We start from the raw sequence: 11,433 nt of genomic DNA on the forward strand, positions 1-11,433 counted from the left end.
AGCATTCGGTGATTTTCTTGTCACAGTTCTGGTTGTTTTAAACTTTTTATTTTCGCCTTATCTTACTTGAATTGCATGTTTTTTCTATTTTTCCATTTTGAGGAGTGGCTTAGAGAGAAAAATAGCGCTCTGTGACACATTATATTTTAGGAAAAAGTTGATTTTCCAAAACCTAACAAGAGTGAAGCACACTTATACATGTAAACAGATCTATTTAATCCAGAAGATGGAGTCAAACTGAGGTCAATAGGTCAGAAGGGGTGCATCTATGTGACAAACATGACCACTCTTAATACCACTGGGTGGCGCTGTGAGAATAACACAATACACACTGTGTTCACCAATTCATATATGTATCCAAAGTTTTATAAGTTTTCAGACTTATTGCATAAACTCCTGGTGGAATATCTCTGATTACTTTGTAACTCACAATCTGCATCTGCAAAAATGATGTTGGGATTCTTCCCTCCCAGCTCCAGCGTTATTCTCTTCAGGTTACTCTTCCCCGCCGCCTCTTGGATCAGCTTGCCAACCTGGCGGAGAGAACAGATCCAGGGTTTGCTAAGAGAGATAGGCCTGCAGCCAGATCGGTAAATCAGCCCGAGCCATTAAATATCTTAAAGAAGCTGCTTAGCTCCAAACAAGGAATGCAGCAGTTGGCCAGCTGCATGAAACATGAGTTCTGCAAACACACAGAATGAATATCTATTACGGGTTTTTTGGAGACAGCGGCAGGAAAACAAAATGATGTTTCAGCCTGGAACACCATCTGATATGTAGCGAGGAGCAGGAAGAGGCAACCACAAGGTGTGTGGGTGGTGTGGGACGTTTTGTTTGCAGTGAAACGGGTCCAGTGTTCTGATATGAAAAAACCCAGTGGGGATTTGCCTGTGGCTTTTCTCTTATCTTCCTATTATTCCTATTTCCTCTCTGGCCGTTATTGTCACAGATGATATCATAAAACCAAAACTGGAGAACAATAAATAAAGCATTTGAGATCCACATTCCTTGTGAATACTTGAGGGAAAACCCTCTTTGGTCAGGAAAATCTACCGTGTAATTCATTTTCAAACGGCATGTTTTAGTTTTACAAGCACAAATCACCTTATTTTACAGTCTCACCGATTTCTGATCCAGGCTGTGTGTTTTCACATACTTTAACTTGAGGTTTGTTGATTTATTGTTGCAGATATAACTTAGGACTTTGTAATTTATTCATCCAAGGCTTAGCATGGAGCAACTAAAGCAGAGTTTAAAGGGTTCACATAATGGAAACGTTAAATAAAAACTCCAAAAAAAAAAAAAAAACCTAAACTGAGGCAGATTTTAACCCCTTTCGGATTTTCGTCAAAAAATATGCACATCTTTGCAAAGAGCAGTGTTTCTGCTATTTGGAAAGTTTGTAAATCACTGCTTTAGATGAGTGGACTGATAATTTCCCGTAGTGATGGAGTGAGAGCGGACAGATAAGAAGCCTGTGAAATCCCCCCACAGCTCCCTCACAATCCTACACCCTGAGCAAGTATTCGTCTTTCCTCTTACTCACACACCCTGTTTTATTTTCCAAGGGAACTGACAAGATCAAGTGGAAAATTACCCTCTAAGTGTCCAACCTAAAATACCCCGCCTCCAGCATGGAAAAGGCTCATCTTCTCTCAGTATCTCCCTGCCTGAACTGATGAAGATAAGCGCGGCGTCGACGCCTGCCTCTCGAGCTGAATAAAAACAACGCAACACTCCGCTTGGCTCTGGAGTTTATGATCTAATTTGTCCGTCTTTGATCAGAAACTCGAAGCGGCTGACTCAGTGGATGTTCACGTGTGCTTTTTCCAGGGTAAAAGAAAACATGCTGGGAATTCAGAGTAACACGGTGGTGTGAGTCAGGGAGATTTTTCCCCCTAAAATCCACCTGTAGCTGTTCAGACTCTTAGGGATGCTCACGTCTCTCACTGCTGCTGGTGACTCACTGTCTGGGCATCAGACGCCTCCGACAGCAGCGGCTCTCTCACTCTAATTGACTCCAGATAATGCAGAATAAATAACAGGGAAACGAGTAAAAATAAACTGGAGACGTATAATCAGGACGGGATTTATGTTTCTGTTTGTGTTGTTTTATATTTACTCAGACACAGCATGAACACAACTGTTGATGTAAAAATGCAAGTTAATATGTGGTAAAAATCTGAAAGGATTATTTTAGTCATATTTCTGTATTGATGATTTCATTTTGGTTAGTTTTGTGAAAATAACACGACTCAACCAAAACTAAAGACAACTGAATAGCTGCTTTGTAACCGAGCATTAGGTTGTTTTTGTTTTGTTTTTTAGATAAAATAGATAAATAAAAATCAGAATAAAAATGACAGTAGTAAAAGATTATCCAGAACTTAATTAAAAATGACAACAGCCAAACAACAAAACCATATTGTATGTTTATAAGTCTGTTTCGTTGCCCTTTGAAGTTGATTAACTGTATCAGATGTGCAGCGTGGGACAAAGTACTCGACTCTAGTATTTGAGTAAAAGTATTGATACTCATGGTCTAATGTTGAGCAGTCACAAGTAAAAGTTGTTCGATCACAAGTTTACTCAAGTTAAAGTACTGAAGGACTTATTTTTGAAAATACTTAAAGTATTCAAAGGTAAAAATGACCTTTTCCAATATCAGTACATTGCTGTATTGTTTTCTGAGTGTTTTTACAGACCGGAGTAACAGACTGATGTTTTCACCAGGTAATTCCAGTCACAGGTATGAGTGTCGACTGTGTGGCAGGTTAATGACTGATTAAAGTGTTTGAACTTGAAGTATTTAATGATTAAAGATGGCAACTCAAAAATCAATGTTGGTGTAAATAATAGCTACTGTCTGCTGTGAGAACAAAGGAACAACCTGCTTTCAAAGAGAAGCTAGAGAGACAATTACTAAACTTTCTCAGTTTAAACACTGCATGCAGCTAAACTCTCTGTACTGATCTGTTGTTCCGCCAAAACGACCCATCGGTGGCCATCTTGTTCTCTTTGAGTCACTTTGTTTCTTTTAATTCCTTTTTTACATTTTTTTAACTTTTCAAGAAGCTTGAAAATTGACAAAAGCTAATAAATTAGGTTTTATCATGGCACAAAATGTATTCATCTGTGTGTGAATGTGTGAATGACTGAATGTTGTGTGAAGCACTTTGGGGTCCAATGGACCTTTGGACTTTTTACCGTTTAGACAAAACAAGGACTAACTAAGCAGCAATTGCTTTGAAAACAAATGAGGAAAATTACGGTAGTCTTTCAAAATAATTGAATAAAGCTTTATTTACTCTTTCATTGGGTCAAAAAAAACTTTATCAAATGTGTTTTGGTGACACCTTAGAATCTAAGGTGTCAAACTCGAGGTCCGTGGGCCAAATCCGGCCTGCTGCAGCTTTTTATGTGGCCCTCTAGACTCTATTGGGACACATAAATAAAACCGTCAAGATAACAGTGTGTTTAAATATTGTGGAGTCATTGCCCCAAAACTGTTGCAAAAACAACTCAAATGTCACAGCAATGATCCAATCATTGGGTTACTTAAATTCAATCTACACTCTGCACAAGTTTTGTCTGCACTGATGAAGATTCACTGACCTTTGCATGCCAAGTAATTGAAGCGGCTCCACCTGATGCATGACCTTCTTTCTGATCGTTTGGCTAATACGACGTTAACTCAGAGACTCAGAATAACAACGCTAAATGTTCCAACTTTGTGGCGTCACGATAAAATTAAGATATCAGGCCTAATGCAGTCCTTCATCCCATTATGAAAACACACAACACAGGCACGCATCAAAACCAACAAATACTTCATGGACACAACAGGACTTTGTGTTCCAGAACATTTTATTCTACTTAGACCAAAGTGACACATGTTTTCCATGTGCCAACATACATGGCAAGATATAAATAATGTTCATAGTGGGAACAGATGTCTTGGGCTCCATTGAAGGAATCATCAGACGAGTTATTAGATTATCCAAAGAAACCAAAGCAGCAAGAAATGGATGCGTCTCAATTTTATCAGGTAATGAATAGCAAAGAACTCTGTATTTATGAAATCAGATCCAGGTCAGTTCGCCACACGTGTCCCCATTTTAGACTTACACATTGCTTTTCTGTCATTTCCTGCTTCTATTTTTCAGAAATTATGGGAAAAAGTTGTAATAAAAAAATCCTCAAATCTCGCTTGTAACTTCAAAAATATTGACTGAAACCAGCACAGGTCATTCTGTAAGGCAGGACAGATACCTGAAAATTACAGTCAGATGGACAAAAATATAAAGTTAAGTGGAAATGTTGGTATTTTAAGCATGGAAATGACAATAATTTATTTAGGTAACAAAAAAAACAAAACAAAAAAAAACAGGTAATTTTTTATTTTTCCAAAATTAGTTTCTTTCAATAAGAACAAAACTTTAACAAAAACCTCATGTGTGTCTGTTTTTGGCGACAAGCTGCTTTAAGATGTGAAGAGATTGAGCTTTTTCTGTTTTCACCCCAAATGTTGGAACGTGTTGCTGTTCAATATTAGACTGGCATCTTCACTTCCTGTTTTTAAAAACACATTTTTTTCTATGGGGTTTGGCCCAATGTGAGTTGGTAAGTTTATTTTATTGTCTTTGTTTGACTTTATGTGTATTTTAAAATGTGAATGTTTTTTAAAAGTCTTGACTTTGATTCCTTGATTTGCACTTTTGTTTTTAAATATGCTTTGTGAATAAATTAGATTTTGATTTGTTGATGAACAGCTGAAACCTTCTTTGTTCCTCGTCCACAAATGGGAAATTAACTTATAGAATCAAACGAAATAGAATTAATAGAAATTGAAGTGATGATATTTTCTTTTCTCTCGTCGTCTTTTCATTATAAAGTGAAAAGTCAATGAACGTGGTTAATTCCCAAATGGAACTGGTCTTAAACATTTTCAATCAAAAATAACTCTTCTATGGTCATATTTGTGTAAAGAAATCTGTGAATTTTGATCCCTTGAACGTGATTTTCTACTTGCTCTTAGTTTAGGAGCCACAAGAAAATCTCGACAGGATGCAATAATTCAAACTCAGGAACACGTTATTGATCCCAAAGGGAGATTAAATGTTGTTTTAACTCATTAATCCAAAGTCTTCAATGCAAACTTAATGACCTTCAGCGTGGACGCTGTTTGGGTCAGTAACTTAAATAAAACTTTAACTGCAGAGAGGTTTTCAACATTTATCTGTCTCTGGTCGGCTGAATTTCAGTTTCACTGCCTATGTGGCTCCAGACAGTGAAGTATTATGTCTGAGCCTGCGGGAGCTTATCAGATGCTGCTTACAGCAACAACATAAATGAGTCACAGGAAGCTTTGTTCACTTTCCAGAGAGACTTGTTAAAAACATCTTGTTATATATTCTGCTTTTGCTTTGCTGCGAATGGTTGGAACAGAGGAGGTAAATGACAGATGTTTATAAATGATCTGCAGAGGTTATTTGGTGTCTCTCTGCTGTCTGCCGCAGGAATGCGTTCAGACCACAACACTCAACACCTAAAATGGTATGTGTCCTTTTACTTTGTTTTAGCCGCTTCCCGGTTCTGCAAGGCAAGCTGAGCTTTATGCGCTTTAGATCCGGCTAGATAAAGGAGAAAGATGTTAACATGAAAGAGACCGGAGCGTAGAAATATGTTTGCATTCTTATCTAAACGCAAATGCAATAACAGATATTTACGTAGAAGGACATATAGGACACTTTTTCTCACAAAATCAGACACGACGTTTCCTGTTATGGATGCAAAGTTATTATTGTGCATGAAATGCCGGAGTTTTTAAATAGCTTTTTTTATTGTCTTCTTCATGTTCAGAAGCTGACTTAGAGTAATTCACAACATTGACACCTACGGATGAATTTTATTGCAACCTCCTCAACACTTCCTTGTGTGACATGAGAAAATCTAAAGGAAACTGCAAAGATATCAGAAAGACCTTTTGTCCGTGTTACATTCATAGCCATGTAATTAAATACATGCATAAACAAAAATGAAAATCCACAATTATCATAGGATTCAGAAAACAGACGAGTTCTGTGTCCCACAGATGTTTTGGTTTAAATGTGTGTATCAATCAAATAACAAAAGCAGAGACATTTTTGTAGATGCTGACTGAAGTTCTTGTAAGAGAGAGTCATTGTAGTTTGAGAAATAAGAAGTGAAATGGACTGAAAGAACGACCCCACTACCTCAAAAACAACAGAAGAACCCTGATTGAGGTTTGCAAATGTACTCATTGACAAAGAAGTACAATTTTTGGAGAGTTTTCTTGAAGGAAAGGCCATAATGGCCATTATTACATTAGTAGAAGACAGAAGGAAGCTCCCAATCCTGGGAATACGGCTCCAAATGCAAAGTAGGGAGTGGCAGCATCATGTTGTGTTGCTATACTGGAGCTCTTCACAAAATATATGCAGTTATTAGGAAAAACACATATTCAGAACTCCTGAAGCAAAACCTTCAGTAGTTGCACAAATGGGTCTTCCAAATGGACTAAAGTCACATCGCCAAATAAACAGTCAATATTGTAATCAGGGTTTCCCTCAGAGTGTCATAAGCCTGGCGGGCCACCAGGCTTTACTTGAGTCCCCACCAGGCTAAGCGTCATTTGTTTATGTATTAGACTCCTTAGCAGCATTAAAGAGTCTTTTATGTGAAATGGTTGGAATCACATGGTCACTATGTGATCACTTAAAGAGACGTTAATTTTACCGGTCTACACAACAACAGACCGCTTCAGCAAATAAAGCGGCACTTAAGTTAGGACGAAACAACTGAAGTGCAAAACATGTGTATTTATTTATGTTTGTCTTTTTTTATTTTAAAGTTGATTGTTCATGTATTGTTAATAATGTCTTACAATAGCACATATTTACCGAGTCATGTTCTCAAATTTCCTGTCAACTTTAAACATTTATAACTCTAGACACAGTGGCTGCTGGATGTCGGCCCTAGCCCTCCTACCACTGGGCAAAGCAAGTTATCTGGGGGAAACCCTGTTGGCGTAACCATCACAAAGCCTCTGTCTTAGTCCCACAGAAACATTTAAGGCAGGGGTCACCAACTCCAGTCCTCGAGGGCTACCATCGTGCAACTTTTAGATTCACCTCTGCTCCAAAATGTCTGAATTCCCTCACCAGCATTCATTCCTCTCTGCAATAGGCTGGAAACGAGCAGTTTATTTGATCCAGGTGTGTTTGAGCAGAGACACATCTAAAAGTTACAGGATGGTAGCCCTCGAGGACTGGAGTTGGTGACCCCTGCTTTAAGGTGTGTGTGATCAAGGTGGCCTGCACACCTGACTCAGCGATAGCAGCAGTGGTAGAAGGAAGTCCAGAAAGTTTGACATTCAAGAGAAATCTTTACCAATTAAGAAGGGAATGTGTGTGAAATTCTGACTTCCAGGAAAGTTTTTAAAAATGTTCAAAACAGCTCTCTCTCTTTCTCACTCTGATTATTCTTGTATTTAGAAAAAAAAAAAGAAATACAATCTTTCTTCCTAACTATCCAAAAGTGGAAAACGTTTAGTCTGACAGCAGGAAGAACAACGTTAAGTGACTTTTTACACAGCGTATGTACATATATCTGGTCTTAACTATACGTGCATGTGTGGTAGATAAAATCAAAGCCTTGTCACGGGAATTAATGACAGGCCATGCAACTTATGTAAGCCCCCATTTGTTTGTTATTAAGACTGTGCACACAACATCCCCTAATTACCCGGCCTGCTCCTTATGCTCTGCACATGTTGGTCACTGTGTCACTTGTTCTCCATGACAAAAGCAAGCAGCAGCTGCAGACCTGACAAACACGTACCTCGGTTGATCCCGTGAAAGCCACTTTGTCTATGCCCATGTGCGAAGCAATCGCAGCTCCTGCTGTTGGACCGTATCCTGGCAAAATATTGATGACTCCCGGTGGAAACCCGGCCTGTCAAAACAATATGAGAGGAAACAAGCTTTAGCGGAGATGACAGCAGAGCCAAGCAAAACTGCAGGCGGCGTGGGGGGAATCCGGACCCGGCCCAACCTGCCCGTGACTAGAAAACAGGGGGAGCATCACAGACAAGAGGGCCACAGACAGATAGTCTCCAGAAAGAGGCGCAGCCTTGGAGGACACACGGGAAACGAGAGCGGATGTGGACACTTACATTTGCACATAACTGAGTGGGACTGGATCGTAATGTGAGCCTCCATTGTTCATGTGCTGTTTAACTTACACACGTGTTTATTTCTATTCTGTCCAGACGGCTCAGAAGATTGAATCTGAAGAGCAGGGAAATATCTGCACAGCTGCACTCTGCAGCCCGTTCACCACACACTACTGGTTTGAAATGAAAAACACATTTGTTAGTGTTCTTAATCATTCTTTCTGTTGACTCGACTCTCTTAGCAGAACTGAGGGTATTACAATGAGATAACACTTTAGATCTTTTATTTGGTGTGTCAGCGCTTTCGTGTGAACTGTCAGCATTTATATTATGCCAGACTTCAGGTTAAATCTGTGAAATAACAAGCGGGTCTCCAAGTTCATTTCCTTTTAAGCTAAGTAATCAACTCTCTTTGCAATTAAAGAGAGGCGATTATTCAGACCTCCATAGTTTTATTTTGCTTCCCAACTTTCTAATCTTCTGTATAAATCTGTAGTTCTCCAGACCTTTTGGAAGTGTTTGGACGTTTTTGTTTGGACATTGTCTCTTACTTTACCTTGTTTTCCGTCCCATTTCTGAATAATCGTCATATAAATGTTTGCCAAGTCAGTTAACTCTGACTTATTCAGACATTTAAAGACTCCTCAAGTTGATAGATAAACAATTGTTGTGCCTACAAATACAACAACAACTTGGCAAAGATATTTAATTAAATTTGACTCTTTATTTTTTGCAGCCTGTTTGTGATATGCCAACTATAGATAGAACCATTCAGTTTGCTGCACATTCAGTAGATGATCAACTAAAGGAGGATAATCTTTGCAGTACTTGTTCAGTTCATCTACTGTTTAAAGTTTTAAGTCTAATCTCCTCTTTCTAATTAACTTTTAAACTCTGTAGAGAATATTGTTATTGTTAGAATGACTGACAGGAAGTAAAAAGACGAAGCAGCTAAAATCTGACAAAATGTTTTGACACGACTTTAAGAGAGCGTCGAAAGCTTTAAGTAAACTTGAATCAAATGATTACAAGAAAGTTACGCTGCTTGGAGGTAAATATTAAATAAACTTGGAATGGATCAATACTTTTTCACAGTATTTATATGAGAATATAACTATTTCTCCTGCTTTTGAAAATATTCATTTGAGCAAACAGCCACTTATAGTTCAAAAACCCTAATGCAGAACAACTTTAGCAGAGTTTTTGAGTCTCCACAATCTGTAAGCCTAAATTAGAAATTTACTGAGAGATATTTCACTGCCATCTATCCTGTTCTTAACGTTCAAAATGTATAAAACTAGTGACTCTAAGCAAATCTGTTACAAGAGCCTTAGTGATGGAGATATAGCAATCTACCCTTGTAGTATTCTTTACACGCCTCAATAACTGTTCCTTGGTCACCTTTTTCTTCCTTCCACTAAACTTTGTATTAAAATCCTTGAATTCCCAGACTACTCTGCACCAGTACAGCACGCTTAAATACACCAATATCTGCACAGACATGTAAAAAATTACATAAATTTGTGCAGTCAGTGCAATTAGGAGTACAACAGCTAGTGTCAAAACAGACAATAAAGAAACAGAAACTGACAAGAACAATAAATCGACTGTGTAAAAATAAACTACAACAAACCTCATTTCAAATGGTCAATTAGGAACTGTAAATATGCTGTCAAATAAATTATAAATCATGAATTAGACCGAGTAGATCTGCCCTTATGGATCGGGCAAGTTATAACAATACCCAATGTATAATTTTTTTCAATAATGGGACAGCCATCGTAGTGAGAATACAGCAGTTAAACAAGCTTAAACCAAATCTGCTCGAGTTCCGATTCGTTGCTAGGTAACAGGGCTGGGGTGCCTAGGGTTGCTAGGTTACGGGGCACTGCCCGTACAATGTGACTTAACAAACAGGAGCTTTTAGAAAACGGCTTGTTTTCCTGACACCAAAGAAACATTAATGTAGCTTTGTTGTTATTGTTGTTTTTTAAGTTTTTTGGAATGTTTTCAGAAACAGTTGAGACCAAAGTAGAAAAAACAAAAACAAGCAAAATGTGAGTTTTACACGTAATACATCTGTAAGATTTACCTCCTTGGTGAGAGCCGCTATGTAGAGGCAGGTGAGGGGCGTCTGCTCGGCCGGTTTTAGGACGACGGTGTTTCCACAGGCGACTGCCGGGGCCAGCTTCCACGCCGTCATCATCAGAGGGAAGTTCCACTGCACACACACACACGCACACATACGCACACACACACACACACGCACACACACGCACACACACGCACACGCACGCACACACGGGAAAAATCATGCAACTGACACACTGGGTGGTCACAAGTCAAGTTCAATAACTCATCGCTCTTAAGTCACTTACTCTCATTTTCATTCTGTCTAAACATAGTCAAGTGAGAAAATGTTCTAGGCACTGGTACAGTGTTTTCTCTTCCCACAGCATTCTGAGAAAGTCGGGAAATTGCAACACATGTGCAACGGAGCCGTATCGCTGTACGACACGCAGGCCTGTGTTATTTCTGCCTTACGGAGGAGCCCATGGGGCTGGGGGGCAGAACCACAGGCTTTCTGCTCTCTTGCACAATCAGCAGTGTCTCTTTCTCCTTCATCTTCTCCTTTCTCATCACTCTCTCTCCCAACACGTGAAATCCCTTCTCTTCTCACTTCTCATTTATCATTACTCAACCTCACTGGCACAGTCATCGTGCGGGGAGCAGGGGGGCTCGCTGAGTGGGTTTAACCCAAATAAACAATGACTGTCAGGGAATTACTGGAAAATCAGAACGTAATCCAATAAACCATCCAGTTTCTCTTTCATACTGAGCCAGCTCTTTCTTATCTGCCTCTTTTCCCTTTTTTGTTTTTGTTGTGTGTGTCACTTGAAGAAAGGCTTATACTCACGGGGATAATTTGTCCACAAACTCCTATGGGCTCATATCTGGTGAACGTCAGATACTCTCCATCTGTGAAGGAAAACGGGTGCATACGTTTTCAGGGAAATCTGCGTTTCTAATTCCAAACGTTTGCTGAAAAGTAACTCAAACTCATGTTAAACATTCACCACCCGACACCGCCGCTGTTGTCGACTCAACATGCTAATTTGTAAATGAATCCACGCTGAGCATTCCTGCTTCCTTTACCCTGGTGAGAGATTACGTTTCGAGGCCTCTGGGTGTGTGGGTGTGGGTGTGGGTGTGTGGGTGTGTGTGTGGGTGTGTGT

The 11,433-nt window shown here is 39.2% G+C and overlaps 1 protein-coding gene across 1 annotated transcript in view; it reads right to left on the reverse strand.

The window, feature by feature from the left end:
• The window catches only part of aldh1a2 (aldehyde dehydrogenase 1 family, member A2), a 26,578-nt gene that overhangs the window by 9,209 nt on the left and 5,936 nt on the right, over nt 1-11,433 (reverse strand). The window contains exons 3-6 of the mRNA XM_015050487.1: nt 11,115-11,176; nt 10,290-10,418; nt 7,864-7,977; nt 431-533 (exon numbers count right to left, since the gene is read on the reverse strand). Of these exons, the coding sequence (XP_014905973.1) occupies nt 431-533; nt 7,864-7,977; nt 10,290-10,418; nt 11,115-11,176 (408 nt within the window). The remainder of the gene's footprint in view (nt 1-430; nt 534-7,863; nt 7,978-10,289; nt 10,419-11,114; nt 11,177-11,433) is intronic.

The sequence above is a fragment of the Poecilia latipinna genome, unplaced genomic scaffold (assembly GCF_001443285.1).
Source record: "Poecilia latipinna isolate Pla-1442-1.1 unplaced genomic scaffold, P_latipinna-1.0 Scaffold993, whole genome shotgun sequence".
Taxonomy (NCBI): Eukaryota; Metazoa; Chordata; class Actinopteri; order Cyprinodontiformes; family Poeciliidae; genus Poecilia; species Poecilia latipinna.